At 47.5% G+C, this 25,755-nt stretch overlaps 2 protein-coding genes across 5 annotated transcripts in view; both read left to right on the forward strand.

Annotated features, from left to right (window-relative positions):
• The window catches only part of WHSC1L1 (Wolf-Hirschhorn syndrome candidate 1-like 1), a 36,857-nt gene extending 15,283 nt beyond the window's left edge, over positions 1-21,574 (forward strand). For 2 of the 4 annotated variants that reach the window (XM_017831899.1, XM_017831900.1), the window contains exons 8-24: positions 56-156; positions 2,499-2,544; positions 3,085-3,215; positions 3,742-3,870; positions 4,481-4,607; positions 5,007-5,204; positions 5,813-5,983; positions 9,071-9,220; positions 11,260-11,416; positions 11,952-12,154; positions 12,620-12,732; positions 13,175-13,444; positions 14,091-14,207; positions 14,307-14,448; positions 14,711-14,817; positions 15,164-15,368; positions 16,073-21,574. In XM_017831899.1, the coding sequence (XP_017687388.1) occupies positions 56-156; positions 2,499-2,544; positions 3,085-3,215; positions 3,742-3,870; positions 4,481-4,607; positions 5,007-5,204; positions 5,813-5,983; positions 9,071-9,220; positions 11,260-11,416; positions 11,952-12,154; positions 12,620-12,732; positions 13,175-13,444; positions 14,091-14,207; positions 14,307-14,448; positions 14,711-14,817; positions 15,164-15,368; positions 16,073-16,314 (2,609 nt within the window). In that variant the 3' untranslated portion in view covers positions 16,315-21,574. Of the gene's footprint in view, positions 1-55; positions 157-2,498; positions 2,545-3,084; positions 3,216-3,741; positions 3,871-4,480; positions 4,608-5,006; positions 5,205-5,812; positions 5,984-9,070; positions 9,221-11,259; positions 11,417-11,951; positions 12,155-12,619; positions 12,733-13,174; positions 13,445-14,090; positions 14,208-14,306; positions 14,449-14,710; positions 14,818-15,163; positions 15,369-16,072 lie in introns of those variants that run through there. The other 2 variants (XM_017831901.1, XM_017831902.1) reach the window with 2 other exon arrangements.
• A 138-nt stretch (positions 21,575-21,712) lies between these two features.
• PLPP5 (phospholipid phosphatase 5) lies at positions 21,713-25,684 on the forward strand. Its single transcript, XM_017831903.1, has 7 exons — positions 21,713-21,789; positions 21,860-21,968; positions 23,518-23,608; positions 23,727-23,790; positions 24,112-24,236; positions 24,587-24,757; positions 25,058-25,684. Exons 1-7 carry the CDS (start codon positions 21,728-21,730, stop codon positions 25,228-25,230), a joined length of 795 nt encoding a protein of 264 aa, XP_017687392.1. The 5' UTR covers positions 21,713-21,727; the 3' UTR covers positions 25,231-25,684.
• The last annotated feature ends 71 nt before the right edge of the window (positions 25,685-25,755 follow it).

Raw genomic sequence — 25,755 nt, forward strand, 5'->3', positions numbered from 1 at the left:
TGTACCTCAGAAATACAAGGAATCATGTAATGGAAACCTTTTTTACCTTCTTCAGGTTCTGTAGAAAAGAAGCAACAGAGAAGATCGATTCGAACCCGCTCAGAGTCTGAGAAATCCACCGAAGTTGTGCCAAAGAAGAAGATCAAAAAGGAGCAGGTTGGCTTCCTCCATGTAGAGAGTTAAAATATATTGTATTCATAAATGTTGTGGCTTATATTGGTGCCTTTTTATTTTTCTCCATTTTTCCCCATCGGGTTTCGGTTTGGACTATCCTCCATGAAATCCCCCTGTCAATGCCATTGCTGTGACTCTGCTACTGGCATCTTCTCAGTATCAGTCAGGCTATGGAAGTGGGAACGCAATGATGGATGACTCCTAACGAACCTGCCATGTTTCCTTTGAGATTTCTGTTCTGAGCAAAATGGGTTTGTTTCAGTGATTTCTCTTGGATGGAATTTCCACCAGGTTCCTTCCTTTGGCTCTTGATTTAGCTGCTGGTTTGTGTTGAGGTTTTGTTTTTCAAATGAAGTTAGAGTGACTAATCTGACCACTTCTGAAAATGGACTTTAAGAATGATTTTATAGATGAATAGTCAGACTTTCATGTTGGCAGACATCAGCAAAACAGATCTGGATATACCTTTTCTTCCTGAAATAGCTCTAACATGTACAGGGCATTCCTTTAATCTGGATATCAGACAGACAAATGTTGTTGCTTTAAAAAAGAAAATGATAAAAAATTCTGCATGGAAGCGAGTAGGAGAGTGCAGTGGATGGACAGAAATATTAAAACCTGAATACACTTTTTAACAAGTTTGTCAAAGTTGTTGGTTCTTCTCCTTACATGGTCGATTTTCCCTCTTCAAGGGGCTCTCTGTCTGAAAGCTGAGAATTTTATATGAATGTTTCATAGTTTAGCTTCTCCCAGTGAGAATTTTTAAAGAGGGACAGTCAGGGTGAAGATTTATATGGGAAGGGGAAAAATGTTTTTATCTCTTTAATTTATTCTTGGCCCCTTGCGCTTTGTTTTGCACTTCCTTCACTTCAGAGACTGAAAGTGAACCCAACTGCTTTTTTTTCCCCCCGCTGTTTTCCCTTTGATGCCTCAGCATTCCTGCACTGGTGTGCAGCAAAGGAGTGAGTGCTCCAGCTCGAGACAGTTTCTTGCTGAAACTTTAAAGCAACTTAAACGTTGGGTGTGAGACACCTGACGTGGTCCCTGGAGCTTCTTGGCACGAGGGGTTGCAACCTCCCCCTTTCAAAGGAGTTATTTTATGTTTGTAAATGTTTCTTAATTTAACAAAGGTATAAGAACCAACAAGATGAACTTCATGGATCCCAGGTAGCTTCGTGTGCTTCTCTGACCTGGCTAACTCAGTCTGTGGACATTAATTAAAGTGCTTTTCTCAGGAGAAGTATCTGACTAAAGTGAAACCCAGGGGCACTGTAATGCGCAAAACTTTGAATGTATTAAGTTATATTTAAAAGAAAATAATTTTACTAACTTCTTACAATTATGCAACAATATTTGTTACCCAAACTCAAGTTTTCTTGCAACTGATTCCCCAATTAGTCTGCAACAACTTGGTATAAAATTATAACTGGAACGAGTACAATTAATGGGAAAAACAAAATGTTGATGCTACTGTTACAGTGACTAGTGGAGAAATAAAAGTGATTGTTTAGATTTTATATTTGTATTACAAAATGTTCTATTGTATGTTTTTACCTATTGTACAACAAAATAAAATATTTTTTAAAAAAATTATAGAATAATCCTTAAATATTTACTAAATGTGTTTCTCCATGCATATGTAACCGCATTGCAAAGAAATAACTTGTAATTCTTAACCTTAAAAACAGGACTTAGGCAACAGCTTTCTTCTATAATTATTATCCAGTCACCAAATTCCCACGTCTTCCATGTATGTTGGCAGAACAGTTCCTAACCTTCTCCGTAGGGTCGAGGGCTGGAAGTGCTTTTGCGAGATTGTAAACTTGTACAGTTGTGTGTCGAAGTGTTTGTGCCCTCGAGTTCCAGCTGTGTAGAGCCCTGCACCCGGCCGGGCCCGTGCAGCGCTCTAGACAGGGAGGAAGGGCTGCAGGAGCTCCAGGGAGTGCTGGTGGGAACGGCCCTGCACTGTCCCGGTGCCAGCCGTGCAGGGGGACGTGTACTCACGCAGCCGGGGGGGAACAGAGCACCAGGCTTGGCTGCCCCGAGGCCCCGCTCCTGCCTGCTGGACACGGATACAGCGTTCCTGTCACCCTCGTGCCCAAAGGGAGAGAGCGAAAGGACCTGGCCAGTGACCTGTGGCTGCCGGGGCTCCGGGCACCGGCCTAGGCAGGAGGGAATCCAGCGGGACGCGGAGGCTCGGGCTGAGGAGGGGATGGCAGCTCCCACCCCCCCGAATTCTAACCCCTTGAACTGACCTGTTTGCTTTTTGCTCCTAGGGAGAAACGTTCCTCCGGTTTTAACTGTGGATTTTCCTATTCAAACAGGTTGAAACGGTCCCACTGGCAGCAGTGAAGACGGGATTGCAGAAAGGTGAGTTGCAGGCAAAAATGAACTTGGTGGCTCATCACCCTTGGGCAGAGGCTTTGTTCTGTGTCAGCTGCACTGTTGGTGCTCTGTAGGGCTGAGCGTTGGGGTGCTGAGCTCAGCTTCTCTGGTGAGGGGGTGTTTGGGGTTCTGTTGCTGGTGCTTGTGCATTGCTGGGGGAGGGATGGTGTCTGTTCATGTGCTGTAAGCACCCAAATCCTTCTGGACATTTCTTAGAAGTCTTTGCTTAGCCAAAGTTGAAGATGGATGATGAAGAGGAAATCACCTGAGGATTTATCCTCTTTTAGAGACAATTTAGCAGCTTCCTCCACTGTGTCAGCATGTTCAGAAGTTTGTCAAAAGCTCTGCCTAAGGTGGTTCTCAGTTAATGAACTTTGCAGGGAGAATTAAATTAGTAACAAAATTGCAAACTGAAAATTAAGGCAAATAATGCATTCCAGGCTCTCATCTTTCTTATTCCTTTGTTATTTTTAAGCAAAAAGTTGAGAACATATATTAAAACTAATTTCAGTGTGTTGTGTTAAGGTGCCAGCGAGATTTCAGACTCCTGTAAGCCCTTGAAGAAGAGGAGTCGTGCCTCCACGGACATGGAGCTGACCAGCTCTGCCTACAGGGACACGTCTGACTCCGATTCCAGGGGACTCAATGATTTACAGGTAAAGATGTGTTTGTTCTCACAGGGTCCTGATTAAGCTGTCAGTGTATAACAGGCTCTTCAGTTAATTAACCCTGAATATGTGAATACGTCTCTACAGATTTTGTGTCTTTTATTGTCTGAAAACATAAAGCCAGGTCTGTTTCCTTCTAATCCCCTCCGTTGGGTTGATACAAAAATACAGTCTTTATTTGCAAGTTTTCCTACTCCTTTGCCTGGCAAAGCATTGGTTTAGTTCATGGTTTGAGATTCTTTGGGAATTGTGAGACTCTGCTGTGTCTGGTATAAATCCTAGAGGGGTCTGGAAAAGTAAAAGAGCTCTTCGGGGTGTTCTGCTTGTACAGGTGAGATATATCAAGAAGGCAGCACTTGTATCACCCCAGAGAAGTTCAGCACTTTTCCAGGACCTCTGTGTCTCTTGACTTATCAAATGGTCCTCTTAGCCACAGTGACAGAAATATTTTTCCCAATGTGGTTGTGCTTTGGAAGTGTCTGGTTTGAGTGCCGTGGGCTTTCCCTCTTTGTAGGGCAGTTTTGGGAAGCGCTCGGACAGCCCGTCAGCCACTGCCGACGCGGATGCCTCGGATGTGCAGTCAGTGGACTCCAGCTTATCCAGGAGAGGGACTGGCACAAGTAAAAAAGACACTGTTTGTCAGGTAACTGGTGGTACTGGGAAGTGATGGATACTAAATATGTATTCTCCCTTTTCTGTTTTCATATTACGCTGCTTTGTTTTAACTGTGTCTTCTAACCATGTCTCTCAGATAAAATATCCGGGATTTTAGGATTTATGCTCTGGAAATTATTCATATGAAGTGATCATGAAATTATTCCTAAGCCCTCCTGCATGCCAGGAAGCACAGAAGCTGGAAAGTGGTGTCTAATCCAGACCTGCCAGCATCTGTAGAAAAAATAGATGCCATTTTCTGCTCTATTTGAAGATTTTACGTGGTCATTCAGGATAGGGCAGAGCGAGGATTTTCCAAGAGAAAATCCTGGAATCTTCTGGCCAGTTTCCTTGTCAATAGTAAAGGACATGAAGAGCAAGAGCAGCTTGTTCCCTGAAAAAATGAAGGAGTGTGGGTGGATGCTGTAGTGCCTGTTCCCAGGGCAAGGTGCAGGGAGTGCTGGGATCATCCTCAGCCCAGAGACTTCTCATAGCTCTGGAGCGCTTTCCAGCCCGTTCCTGTTGTTAACACCTGGCAGCCATTGGCACTTCAGGGTGTCAGGTACCCCGTTCCCTGCTGAGCTCTCTGCCTGTTCCAGATCTGCGAGAGCTACGGCGAGTCGCTGCTGGCCTGCGAGGGCGAGTGCTGCAGCGTGTTCCACCTGGAGTGCCTCGGCCTGAAGGCTGTGCCCGAGGAGAAGTTCATCTGCGCCGAGTGTAAGAACGGTGAGTGTGTTCCAGTGCCTGGAAAACTGGGAGGGATTTCCATCTTTGCTCAGGAGCTGCGTTCTGGTCAGAGCAGGGTGGCGTGTTCCAAGGGTTTGGGAGTAAGTTTGGGTTGTTCCAGTACTTTTTTAACCTCTGAGGCCAGGTTCTCATTTTCTGCTTAGCAAGTACCTCGTAAGAAAAAAGTAATAAACCACTTAGGGTTTTACTTGGAGTAGGAGACTTTAGTGTGAGCAGCAACTCCATAGTTACTGTGGATCACAGTGTGCCCGTTGGGAGGGAAGGAGCCTGTGTTGCTCACACCAGTGTAACTCCATTGGCTTCAGAATTTTTTTTACAATACAGTACCTCAAAGAGTTGGCCATTATAGTTGTACTCCCTTATTCCATCTTTTCCAAGGAGAACACACGTGCTTTTCCTGCAAGCTCCCTGGCAAGGATGTGAAGCGCTGCTCCGTCAGCACCTGCGGGAAGTTCTACCACGAGTCCTGTGTCCGCAAGTTTGCCACGGCCCTGTTCGAGTCCCGGGGGTTCCGGTGCCCACAGCACTGCTGCACTGCCTGCTCCATGGACAAGGACATGCACAAAGCCAGCAAAGGTGAGGGCAGCTGCTCCGAGCAGGGAGGAGGCTCAGCTGTGTCACCATAATAACAGTCGATCCAATTCCACGCTCTAACACAGCAAGGAACGAGGGTTTCCTCCTCAATGAGTTCACTGAGATCTCTCTGGGTGGGAAGCAGCTGGCAGCCCAAGACTGCTGTGGAGTGTCCCTGGATCCACACTCTTGTCAGCTGGTACTGCTGGGTTTAAAGGAAGCCAAGGGTTTGTAGTGCGAGGCCAAGGAATGTTGGTTTTTAGAGACAGTTTGTAGTGGCCTTTAGAACAATTATTTTTTGAGGAAAAAATCCTTTTAGGAATGAGCGAAAATATTTAAACAAAACAAATGGACTCTAGAATGATGAAAGTTTTTCTTAACAATTTTAAAGTGAAAGTTAAGAGTTAATAGTGAAACTTATTAAAAAAAAAAAAAACAAATGATGCAACTGTTTCTTTTTACCCCAGTACTGGAATAGACCCAGCCTTGCCTCTGCCTGTGGGGAGTTCTGCCCTGTCCTGACCTGGTCCTGGGTGGGACTGGAGGTCCTGGCGGTGCTCCCGGGCTGCAGTGGCTCCGTGCCCCGGGTGACTGTCTGTGTTCTGTCCCAGGTCGCATGGCGAGGTGTTTGCGGTGCCCCGTGGCCTATCACTCGGGAGACGGCTGCATCGCCGCCGGGAGCTTGTTTGTGTCATCCCACATCCTCATCTGTAGTAACCATTCCAAAAGGACTCACTCCTCATCAGCTGTAAATGTAGGCTTTTGTTTCGTTTGTGCAAGAGGTGAGACGCTCGGTTTTTCCCTGCTTTATAGTTCTGTTGTCACTTGTGCAGTTCAGTGATAAAAATTTAAGTGTTTCACGAGGAACTCCTCCCTTAGGGGTCACTGGGGCTAAATGCTGCCTGGGATTTTTTATTTTATTTAATTTCATTTTATTTTGGTCAACAGTTCTCATGAGATTCCACTTGCTGTCCATAACATTTGAAAGTCAGAAGCAGTGATAGGCACTTGGGCTGACTTGTTTTGCCTGTAGGGAAAAGTGAATCCCAATTCCTCAATTCCAGCCATTGCACACTGAGAATGGCTGCTGGGTTATTAATCACTGTATTAAGCAGAAGGGGATTCTTTCACCACTCACAAACTTAAAACTGTTTAAAATTTTAAGGCTAAAAGGTAGGATTTACTCATGAACTAGAAAAATTCCTTTTAATTTATAACTGCCATCACATTTGAGAACTTTGAAAGAAAACCTTTAGCAGTACTGTATGAGCAGGTTTCATGCTGGGCTTTCCTGTATGCCAAAGTTCTCTTTTTTTTTTCCCTTTTACTTTTTTCCTTTTTTTCCCCCACTTGCTCTTCAGTCACCAGGGTTCTGCCAGAGCACAGCTTAAAAAAATGTTGGTGCATCAGTTGCTTTGGTCTCAAAATTCAAAATTACTGATATCCTTAGGTGTTGAAATAATGCTAATATGTACCTTCTACAGAATCACAGCAGTTTGTATTGGATGTTCTCTTCAGCAGCTTTGAGTGTCACTAATAAGGAGGTGAAAGTGATCCTGAAGTCACTTGTTTTCTCTTGTGTTCATTCAGGTGGAGGTTTAGTTTGCCTTGACTTTGCAAGGGCAGAATTGTAGTTACAGATCTCTGAATGGTAAAGGATAGCTGGTGCCAGAATAATTTCCTTTCTACCTCCTTTCTTTTCCTTTTCTTATTTCCAAGTAATTTGGGAGCCATCACGAAGGATCACATTTAAAATAAAATATTTTGAAAATCTAGAAGCTCAAAGTGCAACAGTGAGGTTTGGAATGTGTAAAAGGATGTTGACAACATGCTTCAGTGTTTCCCCTTTTGTGGGCTTACTTAAACATTTTGGGGCCACCCCTAGGCAGGATATGTGTAATGTGAATCACATCAGAGATGCTATGGGGCATTCCACATCAGATGGAATTCTGAGTAAAATGAATGCCCATCCTTCAACTTTGTTAGTTTAACCAATAGTTATGTCCAAAACCCCAACCAAACTACATGGAAAGAAGTTGCTTTTTTTCCTAGAGCCAGAGGAGAAACAGTAAAAACAGTTTCTGTGGGAGGTAGAGCAGTTCCATAATATTTTCAGCGCTTTGGTTTTATGTTTTTCTCTTGGTTGTCTGGAGTCAGGCTGGTTCCACGATCAGATAAGTTTTCTATGGACCTTCCTGGTTTGAATGTCAGATTAGGGATGTCTCATCCTCAGTGTTTTGTTCTCTGCCACTTTCAAACCGTCGTTCAGCTGTGGTGTCAAACACATCTCATGATACCAGGGAGCTAAATCCATTCCTTTGAGTCCTTTGTTAACCTGTGGGCTGCCAACCCAGGTGCCTGAAGCTGACCCAAGATCCAAATATCCCGGAAGACCCTCCTTAGAGGTTCCTCTCCTGAGCCCTGGCAGATGGAATTCCCTGTCCTGTGTATTCCCTGAGCCTTATGAGAACTTGAACAGCTACAAACCACTGCTGCTGCCTGAATCCTCTGTGTCTTACAGCAACTCTCTACTTGTTCTTCCAGAACGTTCTTGTGCGGTTTCTTTCCACTAGGGCAAACTGGAATCAGGAGCCAGAGTGCTGAGAACAGCACCTGGGGCAGGAGCACTGAGCACCTACTCAGAAAGGAACGGGGAACCGAATGCTTTAGAAATCCTCTGTGACAATGAGGATTTAGTGTTAGTTGCTATCAGAACCAGGGACTTCGGATTTAGGTGCAGTTACTGAAGTGAGGAATGTAGATGTGAGACAATTATAAAATATGGAAACTTGCTTATGGTGAAGTACTTGAAATATGAGATACTTTAAGACTTCTTATCCACCTTCTCGTGGTGCCCTCCGTTAAGCACGTCGCAGTTCATGATTGCATGTGTAGGTCGTCCTTGTTTTAGGAATCCTCTTGAGGATGTGTGTCCAGGTGGGCTGACCCTGTTCTCCTTACAGCACTATTTTAGCCACCCTGTTCCAAGAGCTTCTTTACAACCCTCAGCTGTGTGTCCCCCAGGGAAAGAACCGGGGGCTCTCTTGGTAGCTCGTCTTTCCTGCTTCTTTGGGGCTCAGTTGCTCTGCTCTTCCCGTGAGTTTCTGACCAAACGCTTCTGCTCTGTAGCTCTGGGCTCTCACCTGGGCTCTTTGGAGCAACAGGAGAATCTCTTCTTGGTGGAGAAGGACAGAAATGCACAGGCCTGGCTTGGAATGGGGCACGCAGGGAACACCGTGCTGGACTGCTCTGGAGCAGCCCTGGGTGGGCAGGGTCAGGAAGCTTCACCACCACGGGCTAGGACAGAACCTCCCTCTGTGCTTCCCCCTTGGTGCCTTGCAGAACACTGACCCCCCTCGTTGTTTTCCAGCACAACTACAGAGGCAAAACACCTCCAGAGCCGAGATCTCAGGGGCAGGTTTGTAGCGAGGGATGGTGAATTCTCTTACCCGAAGTGTGAGTGTTCTGTTTGCAGCCCCAGCTCCGAGCTCGATCCTGCTGCGCCGACCGTCACCCCCAGCCCTGCAGAGCAGCTTCCTTTTGCCATGTGGGAGGGAGAGGGGAGCCCACAGATCGAGCTGGTGCCTTTCTTGTGCTTTTCTGTAGATGCACAATTGAGGGGTTAAAGCACAACTGAAATTCAACTTAGAAGCACCTTGTTCAGCACAAGACTTTCCAGTTGAGTCTCTCCAACACAACCTCTTTGTTAGCAAAGAAACTTTCTGTCAGACTTTCCGTTTTCTTCATTTTATCCTTTTTTTCGTTCCCACATACGCATTAGAGGTGGCCATTGGGTTGATTTGATTTTTCCTCCATGGAATCATGGGTAGTTTCATTGCAACTCATCTCTTTCTGTTTGTTTCGTATAGGGCTGGTAGTGCAGGACCATTCAGACCCCCTGTTCAGTTCCTATGCCTATAAGTCCCACTACCTACTGAATGAGTCAAATCGTGCTGAGTTGATGAAATTACCTATGATTCCTCCTCCTTCGTCAGCTTCCAAAAAGAAATGTGAGAAAGGTAACCAAAATAGTTTCTTTCTCTTTAATTTACTTTTGCTTTTTCTATTTTTTCTCTCTAAATCAACGGAGAAATGTCTGCTTGTCCCCACACTGACTGCTTTCAGTGACCTTCACTCATGGTTATTGTGAGCCTGTGTTCATGTTGGCAATTTTTTTTTTTAATTCATTTTTTTTTTTAATTACAAAAGGGCTTAAAATAATTGCTGTCACTAAATTCTCGCTGGAAGAGGTTCAGTCACTCTGTATGTGGCCTGGCCTGTTCCAGCTTCAGGGAGCTGGTGTTTGCTTTTGCACAGCAATGTGAAGAGGAGGCAAATGGATCTCGATACTGTTGCAGTTCAGTGTTTCCCTGGATGATGTAAAACCACTTCTTAAATTGATTTGACGTGTGGAAGAAGAGGGGGGATGTGCTGGTTCGGGTCTTGTGCAGAGCCTGAGAGAAGAGAGGACATTTGGGGCTGGACAAGGGAGGGTGCTGTGTCCATCCAGAGGGAGAAGGCAGCGAGGTTTGACCTGTGTGTGTCCCCTCTAGTCCCTGGGCCTTGTGTCCCACCTCCACCACCCAAATTCCCCACAGAAATTTGATTCCCTGAGAGTGTTCACAGCCAGTGCCCCATTCCCCAGCCCAAGGCAGGTTGTTCTGAGCATTTCTAGAGCGAGGGCTTCCAGTAGTCCTGTGATTCCTGAGAACAAGAATTATTTTGAGCCCTGTGCTTAGCTTGAGCCATATCTGCCTAATGCATCCCGAGAGCAATGTTGGGTAATTTCTTGCTCAGCACTGACAGTTTTGTGTTTGATTTTGTTTGATTTTTTGCATCTCTTGACATTTTCCCATCTCGGATAATGTTTCAGTAATTTGTCTGTACTTCCTCTGAAATTACATTTGCAAAAAAATACTTCAAAAATTTCATTGTGGGTTTGGGGAGCTCTGGAGACTCCTTATGGCTGGATTTTACTGGTTTTAGCAGAGGAAATACAGTGTTGGTCATGCAACTGGATTGTTTAAGGAATGCTCATTGTGACATGCAACGATCAATTAATGCAACAATATTTTGGGAAGTCTATAGGTGGACAAGATTTTCTGATAAAGGTTTGAAAGGGACTATTCACACCTCTTTTGATATTGTGGTTGAAAATTGCTTTGAATACTCTCAAGTCTCTCCCAGATTTTCCATGTAGACACAAAAACTTGTTAATTTTTAAATATACATATATCTATAAAAATGTATATAGATATATTTATATACCTACATATATAAAATTTTATAATATATGTAATGTATCGAGTCATATTGTATGAGTTACTTTGCTGAGGGTGGCTTAGAGATGTGCTGTGGCTCTCCACACCTAATACAGCTGCCAAAATGTGAGACAGGCAAAACAACTTTTGCCCAAATAAGTGTAAACCTCAGAAATGAATCCCCACACTGAGGTTCCCTCTGTGCACCAGGAATTTTGGGATGGGGACAACTCATGTGTGTCTCATTGTGCTTTATGTACTGGGCTCATCCTGGTAAACCTCTTCTTATGGAATAAACACACTTTTATTACAATCCTTTTTCCTGTCCTTGCTGCAGAAAAGCATTGATCAACCTATAGGCTGTGGGGTTGGTACTCACTAATGATTGCTGGGGATTCGGTCAGAACAATGTTGATTGAAAAAGGATTCCTTAAAAACGTGGGGGGGTTGTCATTGTTTTGGCCACCAGCAAGGGAATAAAAGCTGGCAGCACTGCTCTCAGCTGCAGTGCTTCCCTCGGGGATGGTGCTCCTCCTGCCAACTCACCTCACGTTGAAATCCTCAGCTGCTTTTTTGTGTGTCTGATGCACTTAAGAGTCACGACTTGCCTTTAGATGAAGCACTGCAGTCCTTTTTTTAACCAACATTGTTAAGTTTGACCCGATCCCTCTCTTTTGCCATTTTTCTGTGGGGCAGTGGGAATGTAGAGAGGATGATTTAAAGTGAGTGTCGATTGCTGTGCACCGGGGGAGCAAATCCTGACTTCTACAAACCAAGCAGGGCTTCTTTGTTTCAAGGTGGCAAACTGTTGTGCTGTGAGTCCTGCCCAGCTTCCTTCCACCCCGAGTGTCTCAGCATAGAAATGCCTGAGGGATGCTGGAATTGCAATGACTGTAAAGCTGGGAAGAAGCTGCGGTACAAGCAGATCGTTTGGGTCAAGCTTGGGAATTACAGGCAAGTTCACCAAGGGGGTTTTAATGCTGTGGGGGTTTTAATGTACTCTGGAACTGCAGGAAATGAAGCAGCTCAGTTGTCGTGAACAGGTACTGGAAATACAGTAATTCATCTGCTGTGTGTCAGACATGGATGTCGCCCTTGAAATGGGATTCTCCTGCTGTTCCCAGGCAGGGATGGACACGGGACTGCACTTCCCTTTGCTCTGCAGAGTGTGATCACGACACAGAACACCAGGGGCTGGCTTAGAGTCCTTGCTGGTGTTTGCTTTGCTCACCTGCAGCAATGCAGGTGTTTACAGGGCATCCTAGGAACCCACTCTCAGGCCACGGACGCTTTTCCAAAATTTGGAGCAAGAACTTTGTGTTTTTGCATGGAGCTTCCCAGGTGTTGCCAGAGGGAGCCGTGGCTGCGTGAGGAAGGAGTTCATTTCCTTATGAAAGGAAAACTGGCTTTTACTTCTCAGTCCCATTAGGGAAAGTGGGAAGCTCTGGTTCGGGGAACTTATATTGTTCTTTTTTCTCCTCCTCTGCAGGTGGTGGCCAGCAGAGATCTGCAATCCCAGGTCTGTGCCTCTCAACATACAGGGCCTCAAACATGATATCGGGGACTTCCCAGTATTTTTCTTTGGTTCACATGACTACTATTGGGTACACCAGGGCAGAGTTTTCCCTTATGTTGAAGGAGATAAAAGCTTTGCTGAGGGGCAAACTAGTATTAACAAGACCTTCAAGAAAGGTAAAATCAAACAAAGTTTATAGTGGTTTATGACAAAAATTCCACGTGTTTGTGTCTCCATCACCACTTAACCTGCATGGGATTATTATGTGACTAGTGTTCTGTGTTCACGTGAAATCCAAGCATTGTGTCGATCCCTTGACTGCAGATAAAAATGTGTTTCTTTAAGTGCCTACTCATTGTGTGTTGTTGTGGGCCAGTTCAGTTCTTCCACAAACTGGGAAATGTTAAGATGGAGCTTGGGCTCTGCTGCATGGGATCATTGTTCAGTATCTCGGTACCTGCTGAAAGTACCTGACGATAGATTCATGATAAAGAGCAATAACTCATTTTTAGCTTGTCTTTTTGTTAATACAGTTCTATTCCTAGCATTAAAAAAAAAAAATAAATCTAAATAGATACATGTACATGTTTGATTAGCAGCAGCTGGGGCTAATTGCTCTCTGTTCTGAACTCCCTGCACAGCACTTGAAGAAGCAGCAAAGCGCTTCCAGGAGCTGAAAGCACAAAGAGAGAGCAAAGAGGCATTGGAAATTGAAAGGAATTCAAGGAAACCTCCGCCCTATAAACACATTAAAGTGAGTTGGCTTCTTTCTTTTCTATTTTTAACCTATGTATGAGTAAGTTGACCTATGCATGAGTAAGTATGCCCAGAGAAGTTTTGGCTGCCCCATCCCTGGCAGTGTCTAAGGCCAGGCTGGGCAGGGCTTGGAGCAGCCTGGTCTAGTGGAAGGTGTCCCTGCCCATGGCAGGAGGTTGGAATGGGATGAACTTTAAGGTCCCTTCCAACCCAAACCATTCTATGATTCTGAGTTAAACCAGCGCTTGCAACAATTGAAGCTTAAAGAAATTCACACAGATGGTTTTGCTGTTCTTTTCACCAATACTTTGTTCTGTCTTACAGTGCCATTAAAACACAGGATGGAATCATTATTTTCTTGCCTTCTCATGTCAGTTATTGACTCTTTGTTCCTTGTGCATTGTCTTCACCCTCTGTTCTTCTCCTCCTTTGTTCCCCAGTCCAACAAGGTGATAGGGAAGGTTCAGATCCAGGTGGCCGACCTGTCGGAGATCCCCCGGTGTAACTGCAAGCCCTCGGACGAGAACCCGTGTGGGCTGGAGTCGGAGTGCCTGAACAGGATGCTGCAGTACGAGTGCCACCCCCAGGTGTGCCCGGCCGGGGAGCGCTGCCAGAACCAGTGCTTCACCAAGAGGCTCTACCCCGACGCCGAGATCATCAAAACCGAGCGCCGCGGCTGGGGCCTCAGGACCAAACGGAGCATTAAAAAGGTACAGTGACCCAGCACAAAGGCTGGCACAGCCATCTCAGGGTGGGTCTGGGTGAAAACATGGCATTCTGCACCTCCAGCGAGTGCATTGTGAGTGTTTTAACCTTTTAGCCTGGCTGCACGGTGATGCCCGGGGCTCGACACTGACTCCTTGTGTCACGGTGGTGTCAGTCACGTCCCAGCTCTTCTGAGTTCCCTCAGAACACCTGTTGGCTTGTAGGGCTACTTTTAAATGTGAATTTTAACCATTCATTTTATGAAACTTACGATTTTTGAAATCTGTATTTCATGAAAATGAAAGTGAAGTATGTAATGAAAATAATTATTGTAACAGTTTCTGTTCCTGAGGAGTCCATTAATATTGTCACATTGTCCTTTTTAAAGGAAAACAGGAAAGTTGTAAGGATTTTAGAGAACTGATGACTGTCTTGTCAGTGAGTGCAGGAACAGGGCTGGGCTCTGCTGCCTTTTAATCTGAGGGGGTTTATTGCTTGGACAGCAAGTACCTGGTGCACATATTCCAATTGTGCCTATGAGACCATTAAAGTGTAACACTTTTTGTGATGATTAGAGTGTTTTTATAGGAAATACTTTTCTCCTGAGTAGGGTGCATGGGTTTCTCATGTTTGTTCTCCTTCCCTCTGCAGGGTGAATTTGTGAATGAGTATGTTGGGGAGCTCATTGACGAGGAGGAGTGCCGGCTGCGGATCAAACGTGCCCACGAGAACAGCGTCACCAATTTTTATATGTTAACTGTGACCAAGGTGAATATTATTTATTTTTCCTTATAAACTGTCACTGGTCAGCAGGAAACCTTGTTTCCTTTGTAAGTACTGAACACATCTTTGTCTTTTTCCTTGAAGGACCGAATAATAGATGCTGGCCCAAAGGGGAACTACTCCCGTTTTATGAACCATAGTTGTAACCCAAACTGTGAAACACAGAAGTGGACAGTGAATGGTGACATTAGAGTTGGACTGTTTGCTCTTTGTGACATTCCTGCAGGTAAAAGGATGGCACTGTTTGGCATGTTTGCTTTTGTCTTGCGATGGCCAAGTTCCTCACTTTGAATCATGTTCTTTTTCTTTAAAGTTACTTAATACCAGTGGCGTGTTTAGGAACTTTGTCATTCGTCGGAGTGGAGACAATCTTTAGGTTCCAGTTTTAGCAGGGGTCTGACGGTTACAAACACTGATAAATTGTCACTGTCACAGGCCTGTTGTTCCTCAGTGTCCGTGGGGGTGAATTGGTTTTCTCTGAATTGCAGGAATGGAGTTAACGTTCAATTACAACCTGGACTGCCTGGGCAACGGCAGGACCGAGTGTCACTGCGGAGCAGAGAACTGCAGCGGCTTCCTGGGAGTGCGTCCGAAGGTACCTGGATGAACAGTGAAGCTTCTCCTCCCAAATCTGGAAACTTCCTAGGGCAAAGAGAGGGGTTTGATTTATTTAACTCTTTAGCCCATCTAGTACTTTCCACCCTTGGAAGTCCCTAAGGATTTTACAGTGTGCCCTGCAGTGCTGTTGTGTCTGGGGGGAAGTTGTTAATTTACCAGACTGTTAATTCAGAAACATCTGGATGGGCACTTCTGGCTTTACAGCTTAACAACTTTTTTGAGTGGATCTAATTTAAGCAGAATTCATGCAAATAATAGATTTTAGTAGATTTTAATGCCAGGGGTTTCTAAGTGACCGTGTGCTGTGATTTTGTCCTTGTTAGACAGCGTTTGCAACGGCAAATGAAGAGAAGGTGAAGAATGCAAAGTTAAAGCAGAAGAAACGGAAAATAAAAACAGAACAGAAGCAGATGCACGAAGACAACTGTTTCCAGTGTGGAGATGGGGGAGAGCTGGTCATGTGTGATAAGAAGGACTGTCCCAAAGCGTACCACCTCCTATGCCTTAACCTGACTCAACCACCTTTTGGTAAGAGCAGTTGTGTGGCTCCTGTTCTTTTCCTTCTTGCTGCAAGACAAATGTTTGAGCTGAAATTCAGTGTTCATTTGCATGAAGGTCAGCATATTTGCTTTTGCAATACCACTCACTTGTAGCAGTACAGCAGGTGACTGTTCCTAAATAGAACTGATGGGCAGAGGCTTTGTCATCCTTTCTGATATTGTTCTTGTTGCATCTCTTTCTTGGATCCAGTTTCCTCCTCTTACTTTGACTGGAACACAAGCATCATCTTGGTGTCCCAGGGTGACCAAGCACAAATCAAATGACAGTTCAAACACTCACAAAGCCAACAGAACTAAAGCTTCCTTTGGAGGTACCCTCTGAGCAGGGCAGTGTCCAGGGCAATAGGAGATGCTCACAAATCAGGAAAATGTATAAAACAAACTCCATCTTGCAAGGATATTTGGTGCCTTGGTGTCAGAGGGGGTAGTTCTTACTGTTTTAAGCTCTGGTTATGCATGCAGCAATGTTTTGCACCAAGAGAGGCCTAAAATGCAAAACAAACTGTGTCTAGTCAGATTCTTGTCAGTGAGAAGAAGTAGCAGCCACCTTAAGAGCTGATTTTTCTTTGCATTCGTCTGAGCAATTCCAACATGGAGTGAGGGTTAAAGGCCGGTGTTGTCCCCAAAATGCACTAATTCCAGCTTCGTGTCTCTCTCTCCTCCCATCCCCAGGAAAGTGGGAGTGTCCGTGGCATCAGTGCGACGTCTGTAGCAATCCTGCTGTTTCCTTCTGTGAGTTTTGCCCCCATTCCTTCTGTAAGGATCACGAGAAGGGAGCCCTGGTGCCGTCGGCGCTGGACGGCCGCCTCTGCTGCTCCGCACACGACCCCAAATCTCCTGTGGCACCCGAGTACTGGAGCAAGATCAAGTGCAAATTGGAAGCACAGAATGCTGTGGAAGAGGCAAAGGAGTGAATTTGGTTAAAGACAAACGCGGGAGGGGAGAAGAGGGGCAGCAGGCGACGAACTCGGAGAGACTGCGATGCCACGCTCAGTCTGTCCTCGGAGCCGTCGCGTGTGAGCTGGAACGGGACCATTGACCTGAGCGAGCAGAACCAGGCAGTGGTGTTTGGTTTTTATTGTTTGGTCTTTCTTTTGCCCTTGAATGTGCTACAGCAGCTCTTACTGTTGGAAACCAGGAACGTCTTGGCCTTCGAAGAAAACCGTAGACCTTTTGACAGTGAAAAGAATATTCTGTTTAAAATAATGTTCTTTGAGTGTAGAAAGAAAAGCATAGCAACATATTTATTTATTTAATTTTGAAAGGGTGTTGAAGATCTGGCTTTGATCAGTCAACGTGTCTTTGAAAACAAAACAGAGAAGCCAATGTAACTTTTGTGTCTAGTTTATGGAAAGAGCAAAGTTCCCCCCTCTGTAACGCTGAGATGCCAAACAGACAGGTGTGGGTGTCAGACCAGGTGACTCTGAAATGCCTCTGTTCCAGTACTTATTGTTAAAGGCATTGGAGAAGGTAGGTTGTCTCTCGTATTAACTTATGAATATTATTGTGAAGCTTTTCCTGTGAGAAATCAGGTGTGTGACTTCTTGGAAGTGCTTGTAACACAAGGTCTGGCAGTGTTTAAGGAGGGAAGAAGTGGTGGTTCCTTGCCCCAGAGCTGTAATGGGTGTTTGCAGATAGGTGAAAATTCAGAGTTCAGTTGCACAGTGGTCATTTCTTTCTTTATCCCGCCCAGTTTGGGAACCATTCCCAGGCAGGAGAGGCTCCCAGTCTCAGAGCTGGTTAGTCCTGCTGGTGAGTTTGTCATCTGCCACTGATACTGAGTGTGATTCTTCAGCGCTGCCTTCTCAGGCTCCCTGTGGCTTCAGGGAAGACTTGGGCACATTAAGGGACCCGACCCGTGTGCATGTTGGTTTTGATTGAACGTTTAGGTTTTATTTTTTTTTTTGCTGAGAGGGATCTTCTAACTTTAATCTTTGTTGTTAGTGGAGCTGAGGAACATCTCAGCACTTCCTTGATGAACAGGGTATTTTGTGTCTGGGTAATGGGCCGTATCCCAGCAGCCAGCTGGAGCCTCAGGAGATGGTTCTGTCTTGGATTTCCTCTGTTAATCAGAGAGACAGACTCCTTCAGCGAGGCTTTGGAAGTGGCTTAGGTTGGTTCCTGCTCCAGATTTTCTTTAGAAAACCTATTTTCCTCCATTTGTTTGTGCAAGGAGCCATGGGGCACTGGTGTCCCCAGGCTGGAGTTAGTTTTGGTGACCCTCTTCCCCCAGCCCATGATCTCACCACGCACTGTGTGTCACCCCTGCCCCGGTGCAGCGAGAGCTTCTGACTTGTGTGCTGATAAAAGCTGTTCCCTGCCAGCCTTTGCTTGTGAGTATTGAAAATAATCAAGTGTTGCTGGCATCTGGCTGAATTCAGCCTTGGAATTAAGAACCTTGCCTCTGGGAAACTGCTTACACAAACCTGCGGGAACATGGGGAATTCTCAGATGGAGGAAATGGGCTGAAAAAGTCCATGTGGGATTTAGAACACGCCTTGCCTCTGCCCAGTGTCCTTCTCATCCTCAAATTCATGTACGGGGGAAAGTTGTCTTTTATTTTTTGTGTGTGTGTGCAATTGTAGAATGACAGGATACACTACAGTCCCTGAGCAGCTGCTGTGCCATGGGCTCAGCTCTGACACCCTTGGGAGGCAGAACCTGTGGGTGTCTGGGGCAGCCCTGGGGCAGCAGCTGCTGGGACCTTTAAAGCACTTCATGCCCTGGGCTGTGCTCTGGTGAGGGTCTGACACTAACCCTGCTGGAAAGCAGTGCTGGATTTTGGTATTTTTTACAAAAAAAGAATTTTATTTTTCTGAGCATTTTGTGTGAGAAATGTCTCTTTTTAAGCTCCTTGCTGAGGATGTTTAACCTTCTCAGAAATTCCAAACACGGCTCTTGCTACAGCATTCGTGGGGCCCAAGGTGTTCCCTTTATATGATTTATTAGGCTTGATAAAGTTCAGTGGTTTTCTCCTGGGAAGTCAGAGCATTCTGATGTTGCAGGTATCAGCTGATACATTATATATATATTATATCTAAAATATATATAATATATATATGATATATTGTTAATATCACCCTGCCATGTGAGGGCACCAACCTGCTCCTTCGTTCTGTGTCCATGGTGACTTGCTGAGCAGAAGGAAGTGGTGTGGCAGCACCAGGAGTGTTGAACAGGACCATCAGTGCCCAGCTTGTCGTGCTGTGGGGCTGTGCTGGAGCACTGAGAGTCACAGGACATGGGAGGGCCACAGAAGGCTTAAAACTTGTCAAATGCTGTGACTGAGGCTGCTGCTCCTCCTGTGCCACCCCACTCATGTCTTGGTTTGGTTGGTGTTCAAACTTCTTACAGGTGCTTCTTTTTTCCACCAAAAAAAAAAAAAAAAGATTAATAACAGCCAACAACTGACCTTGAACTTGGAAGGGAAAACAGGAGATGGTTTGTGAGGTTGTGCAGTTTGTGAACAAAACACTGAACTGAAGAGAAGGTGAATCTTTCAAAAGGCTTTAACATTGTGAGATGAGAAGATGCCAATTCAGAGTATCTTGGTGACTGGAGGGGCTGTTCTGAGTGCCAGACTCAGATGTTAAAATGCATATTTTAACCACGTCTTTGCAGACTGAGTAACCAGAACGCTACTCCTTAGTGCAATTCCTTTGTAAGGAGAAAATTGCACAGCTGTTCTGATGAAGTGGCTTCAGCAGAGGGGAAGGCAGCTGCTGAATTAATTTGTGTGGGCTCCAAAGTAAGGAATCTTGGATAGTTTGGTCGCTTCATGCTGAGGCCTGGAGGAGATCCACAGAGCTGGCGATTTTGGTGGAGAGCTGCAACGTGCTGTTCCAGCCTGTCGGCTGTTCCTTCATGGGAACACACTGGCACACTTTTCCCATAGTTTTGTGTTGAATTTTTGGGGTGGGCCCCACACTTCTGGTGACCCCCCGCCTCCAGCTGTGGCACCTGGGCAGTGCCTGAGCTGCTCTGCCCAGGTGATGGAGTCTGTGCTTTACTGGAGCTTTTCTTCTGCAGCTGCTCCTGAGCACAGCACCAGATGTCCTGCAGCCCTTGGCCAGATGAGTCTAGAAGGTAGAATTCCATGATTTTGTGATTCCAGTGGTGCAGAGGCTGGTTCCATCACTCCTGAACACACAGTGCAAGCATTTGCTGTTGTAGCTGTCGGATTATTGTGTAGACTTGTCCTGTCTGTAGACTGTTGAAGGCATTTGCAGCTCAGGAAGGCAATTTTGTGGGCAAATCACCTTCTCTGGTCACCACATGGTCTTGGAGAATCTGTTCAAATGGAGTAATAGGGCTGGAATGTGGATTTTTGGCCTTTCTTATAAAAAAAACCCCAACTTCTTGTAACCTAATTTCAGGATAGAGTGGGAAAGACACAATTACTAAACATAATTATCAATGAGCATAAAATCTGTATATATTGAAACTTTACAGAATTATGTGGGCGGGGAGGGGGGGAGGGTGGGATGGGGGTGTCCGACGCTGGTACGGAGAAGTCACTTTAACATGGAAACCTCTGCCTCATGAATTCAGGGTTTAATGTACTTGAAGCTCTGCGGTTCCTTTTACAGCTTTTTTTTTTTTTATTTATACATAATTTTTTGAATAACTGCATTGAAAATGTCCTTGACTTCCCCCCAAGTTCCTTCCTGCTCCCGCTGTGCAGTGGATCCACGGCAAACGGGAGGGTTTGGAAGCTGTCTCGGAGGTGTGTGTTCACCAGGTGTTGCGTGGGAGACGGCGACCTTGGAGCGATGCTGTCCCTTTGCTTCCCATTCCCATCAGCTTTCCCCGCCATTTCTCTTTGTGTAGCAAAAACATTTTGCACTTACAATACACTCCTACACGCTGGATGTGTTCCCGGTGTTGTTCTGAGGAAAAACGAAGAAAAGCAAAGCTGTTCCCTGTGATACTGTATTCCTGAGTGAGCAGCTCAGGTCCCTGTTCCCCTGGGAGGGGTCTCTTCGTTCCAGAGCGGGAGGTGGGGAGCTGGAACTGGGCTTTGTGTAGGGGATTTCTGTGATTAATGTGAATCAAAAAGGGAAAATGTACTAATTTGCCAAAGCCATTCACCACTCCCTGTTCCCTGGGGCTGTGCCCTCCCCATGCCACCGCCAGCTCTGGGGGCCGGGCGGCTGCCTGGGGTCCCCTCCAGAGATCCCAACGGAGTGGGGGTCCCTCAGAGGCCCCCACCGAGCAGTTCTCACTGGCGTTGGGCCATAACAGACTGGATGACCCCCCACGTTCCCTGTTCCCAGGTGGAGCTGTGTCTCTGTCTGTGTCACTTTTCCAACGAGCCAATGGTGTTGCCACAGCCCCCGGGGTGATCATGTCCCGTTTGAGCCAGGGGTGGGGGGGATTTGCATTTGGGGTGCTGTGAGGACCCCAACCCGTTTGTCTCCACGCGAGTGATGTTGCACAACACAGATCCCTGCGGATCCGCCTCCATCCCCACGTGCTCTGTAAGATGGACCTTTGTAGAGTTGTTATTTCTGTAGACTTTGTTTATCTGTAACAAACTTTGTAGATTCTGTGAAATGTTATTTTAACGAAATCACTCGAGTCTTTACTAGCAAAGCATCGATATTCACGAAGTCGGTCTGGAGGAGTTTTGGACGCTGACGCAGCCCTGACACTAAGGAGGAGTGTCCGATCCCACGGGGCATTACTGTATCATGACTTGATGTTGCCGCATAGACTTTGAGATATCCAATATTTTGGGGGGTTTGTGTTGGCCTCTGTCCTCTTGCATAGTGTGAAGCCTGTAAAGCTGGTTCCCTGTACATAGATAGCTCCTGTCCTCTAGGTAGAGCGTATCGAGACTTGCCTGTAATATTTTAGCTTCTTACTGACTGTGTGTGATGGTAGAACATATAATTTTTGTACATTCTATTTACTGAGATGTTGCCTTTTTTTTTTATTATTTTATTTGACAAATACTCTGGAATTCAGATGTGTTTTTTTTGTTTTGGTTTTTTTTTGTTTGTTTCTTTTGTTTGGTTTTGGTTTTGTTTTCGGTTTTTGTTTTGGTTTTGGTTTTTTTTTTTTTTGCTTTTCCGTGAGGATTCCTTTGGAAAGGTTTTTAATGACATTCCACTGATCTGAAAATTTTTGCTTGAGGTTGACTTCAATAAATCGTTCTGAATGTTCCAACGATGAGATGACTCAGTTCCGTCTCGCGGCGGGGGGGGTATGGGGTGGGGGGATGGATAACGGGACTCCCGGCTCCGCGGTTCCTCCTCCGGGAAGGGAGCGGAGGCTGCGCTCGCTCCGCCCCGGAGGCGGCGGCTCGTCGGGCGGGCAGTGGCCATGCGGCGAGCGGAGCTGGCGGCCGAGACCGCGCTGCGGGCCCTGCTCCTCGCCACCTTCGGGTGAGTGCGGGACCCCCGCCCCGACCCCCCCGTGCCCGCCCCAGCGCTCATTTGCCTTGTCTCGTTCCAGGATCATGGAGTTCCTGCCGCCCTTCCAGCGCGTGGTGCAGCCCGAGGAGATGTGGCTCTATAAAAACCCCTACGTTGAGGTGGACCACGTTCCCACCGCCCTCATGTTTGTAAGTTTATGGGGTGTTTGGGGTTGGAAGGGACCGTAAAGATCATCTTGTCGTCGTCCCCCCCACCATGGGGGATGCCCCCCCTTCCACCAGACGAGGTTTCTCCAAGCCCCACCCAACCTGGCTGTGAACAGTTCCAGGGATGGGGCATCCACAGCTTCTCTGGGCAGCCCGTGCCAGTGTTTCCTGCATTTACTTTGTTTTTTCTCTAATTATAAGCTCTCCTGTTAAAGCAAAGCTGGTGGCTGAAGGCTTGTACTGCAATACCTGGAGCTCCTAGTGCAGGTTGCTGAAAGGGCAGGATCTTGTATCCATGTGGATAAATAGCTGAAGGGAGGGGTTGGGAGGATGGAGCTGGGCTCTGCTCTGTGGAGGATGAGGCACAAACTGAAACACAGGAATTTCCACCTGAGCACAAGAAAGAACTTTCCTGTGTGGGTGACTGAGCACTGGCACAGGCTTCCCAGAGAAGGGGGAGTCTCATTCCCTGGAGACACTCAAAATCCACCTGGACACAGTCCTGAGTGACATTCTCTGAGGACCCTGAGCAGAGGGGTTGGACAGGATGGCCCCCAGTGGTACCTTCCAGCCCATCCTGTGAGATTAATACAAACTAGATAAGACTTACAGTAACTTTTATCATGTTTTCAGGCTTTACCATCCAGGCTTGTCTTTGGGATTTGAAGTTTATAAACTAGTGTGGACTTTGCACTGTTGTTCGTAATCTCGTTCCACGTCCAAATTCCCAGGAGCACAAAGATAGCATAGCTCTCGCTATCAGGGAACGTTTTCCTTGAAAGCAGCTATTTTTAGCAGAGTTTATTATCATTTTATTGTGAAATGTTTTCCTGAGGGCTCCAGGCTCTGTGAAAAGGGTTTGACATAACCCTGTATAGGACTTGAGGAGACAGCAGCGTGTCAGAGGGGTTGGCTCCCTCTGGAGCAGGTGTGAGGTCAGGGGCTGTGGCTCCTGGGTTGGGCAAGCTCCTGCTTGTCCTGGCAAATGGCACTTGGGATTTTCTGCAAGAGGTGGGCACTGAACATTAAGGACAAAACCTCGGGGTAGCATTTGGAACTGGTGGTGTAAAGCACAACATATGCCAGAACTCAGGTGGGAGCAGCTCCTTGGCAGCCTGGCAGCCACGCCGTGGGTGCCCCGGGGTGAAATCCCCCGGCACAGTCGGGCTGAGATGGGAATGGTGATAACTGAGTCAGCAGCTCAGTGGTTTTGCTGACAGAGCGAGGGTGCTGCTGACAGGGCACTAATGCCGGGGCTGGCAGGGAGGGGAGAGCTGAGGTGCTGTGGCTGGGGACACCCCCAATAACCAGCCAGAGGAGCTGTCTGAGCACCTGAGGACATGCTGGGCTAATCAGGGCCTGCTGCAAATCCAGCTGGGATGGGTTTGTGCTTCTGATGGAAGTGCCCTTTGGAGAGGACAGTTTCTGCTCGGCTTTGGGGAGGGGAAGTCTTCTTGAGCAGCTGCTGTGGTTTTCTGTGAGAGCTTAAAGCTGTTTCACTGGCACCTAAAAATCTTCTTGTTTTGTGCAGTTCATTGCGTTTCTGTCTCCCCTGCTGCTCATCGTGCTGGCGAGGCTGTTCATGAGCGCCGACCGCGAGGACACGCGGGAAGCCTGCCTTGGTGAGCTCCTCCTCGTCCCAGAGGGCTGCAGGTTGAGCCCTGCCCGTGCCTGAACGTGCCTCGAAGCTGCACTTTCGGGTGGGGATGATGCTGACGTGACCCCTCTGCTCTCTCCCAGCTGCCAGCCTTGCTCTCGCCCTGAATGGGCTTTTTACCAATGCCCTGAAGCTCATCGTGGGGAGGTGAGAGACCGGCTGGTTCCCAGCAGTGCCGTGCAGGGAGGGGAGGGGAGGCAGGTCTGCGCTGGGGGCAGAGCTGCAATAGCCAGAGCAGGGCTAGGAGCTCAGTGTGACACGCTGGAAAGGATGTGGGTTTTTCTGGCTGTAAAGACAATTCAGTATTAGAACAAACACTGGGGGGGACCTGCTGTCTCCAGCCATCGCTCAGAGGGGCTCATTCAGACCTGTGCCGGGCAGGATTGCATTGGTGTGGGAATGTGGGTGCTCTGTGGGGGCCCACACCAATGGCACATGTGTGCTTTGTGCTTCACATCTCTGCCCCAGGCCACGGCCCGACTTCTTCTACCGCTGCTTCCCGGACGGCCGAGCCAACGCGGAGCTGGTGTGCACGGGGGACTCCCGCAGAGTGACCGAGGGACGCAAGAGCTTCCCCAGCGGACACGCGTCCTGTGAGTGCTCCACGTCCCCTTCCTGCTGCAGCCCTGGGCAGTGAGCTGTGGAGAGCAGGAGCCGTGGGGAGAGCAGCTTGGGTTTGCTTTGGCTGCATTCATTGGCCTCGTCAGGGGCCTCAGGTTTCCCTCTGCAAAGCAGTGGGGTGAGAAATGTGGTCAGAAGCTGTCTGTAACCCCGGGTACCAGCTTGTGTGATCCATCACTCCCAAGCTGGTGCTTGCCTTGGCTCATAGGGGCAGGAGAGACTCCCCTTGCAGCCCTTCTACCACAGGGTGAGGGTCTGACTGAGGGCCCTCTGCAGAGCCCGGAGCTCTTCTGAGCCGATGCTGTTTTCTGTTCTCTTCCAGTCGCCTTCGCTGGTCTCGCCTTCTCCGCCTTCTACCTGGCGGGGAAGCTGCACAGCTTCACTCCAGGCCGGGGGGGCCGGGCCCTGCGCCTCTGTGCCTTCCTCCTCCCGCTCTTCCTCGCCACCCTCATCGCCGTGTCCCGCACCTGCGACTACAAACACCACTGGCAAGGTGGGTCTGTGCCTGCCCGCGCACCCGGACGGGGCTCAGCGGGTGGGGCCGTGGTGCCACAGGGCTGTTCAGGGCCCACAACAGCAACCTGGGGGTTTGCCTGCTCCTCTGGTGGTAATTCTGGTGCCTCCTGCAGGGCGCTGATGCCTTTCTCTGTGTTTTTGAAATATATACAAGCTTGGTTTTACAGCCAAGAGTCAGGCTGCAGGTCCAGCTGAAAAGCTGCTGCTGGAGAATTCCATCAGCAGGGAGGCTTGGGAGGGTGAAGGGTTGTTAACTCTCCTCTGGTCTTGCCCACAGATGTGTTGGTTGGCTCCATGATGGGCTTGGTGCTTGCGTACCTGTGCTACAGGCAGTACTACCCTCCCCTGACAGACTCCATGTGCCACAAACCGTCTCTGTCCAAGCCCAAACCGCCGCCGGTGCATGAGGAGAAGCCTCCAGCTCCCAGCTTCCACCTGGACATACAGTGATGGGCTCTGTCCTGCTGATCCCTGGGTGCCAGGGCAGGGCAAGGCTTTGGGGAGGCTGCTCAGCAGTGGTTCTGATGAGGATGAGCCCCAGGCAGGGGTTCCCTGCAGTGCCGGTGAGTCTCCTGCCCAGGGGCTTGTGTTGCTTCGTTTAATGGAATTTTATAGGTGTCCTCCACTTCGGGCCTCCTGTGAAGCGAGGGGAGCACTTGAGGTGCCACCTTGCAGGATGACAGTCCAGGTATGAAGGTCCTGAAGCAAGAACTGGGAAAATCTGACAATCCAGTGTGCCCAGTCTGGTGGGAGTCCTAGTGTCCAGTCCAGGAAGCACCATTGGTCACCTCCCTGCAATCCAGCTGAGCTGTCCCAGCCCTTCTCCTGGGAAATGAAGTGCAGGACCTGCCAGCCTTGAGTTTTTTCTAATTTGCCAAATAAAGGAGTTTAATTTTTTTAATGAGCTGTGGTACTAAAACTTTACTTCAAGGCCTGGGTTGTCTCTGTGTAAGCCATTTCCTCTGGTGTCTGCAG

Source organism: Lepidothrix coronata, unplaced genomic scaffold (assembly GCF_001604755.1).
Source record: "Lepidothrix coronata isolate B3197 unplaced genomic scaffold, Lepidothrix_coronata-1.0 Scaffold197, whole genome shotgun sequence".
In the NCBI taxonomy this organism is placed as follows: Eukaryota; Metazoa; Chordata; class Aves; order Passeriformes; family Pipridae; genus Lepidothrix; species Lepidothrix coronata.

Bases quoted from the DNA above. Each gene is read 5' to 3' on its own strand.
- PLPP5 (XM_017831903.1), top strand. From the start codon at position 21,728: ATGCGGCGAGCGGAGCTGGCGGCCGAGACCGCGCTGCGGGCCCTGCTC. The intron at 21,790-21,859 runs GTGAGTGCGGGA...GTCTCGTTCCAG, and splicing joins CTGCTCCTCGCCACCTTCGG to GATCATGGAGTTCCTGCCGC. The intron at 23,791-24,111 runs GTGAGAGACCGG...TCTCTGCCCCAG, and splicing joins CTGAAGCTCATCGTGGGGAG to GCCACGGCCCGACTTCTTCT.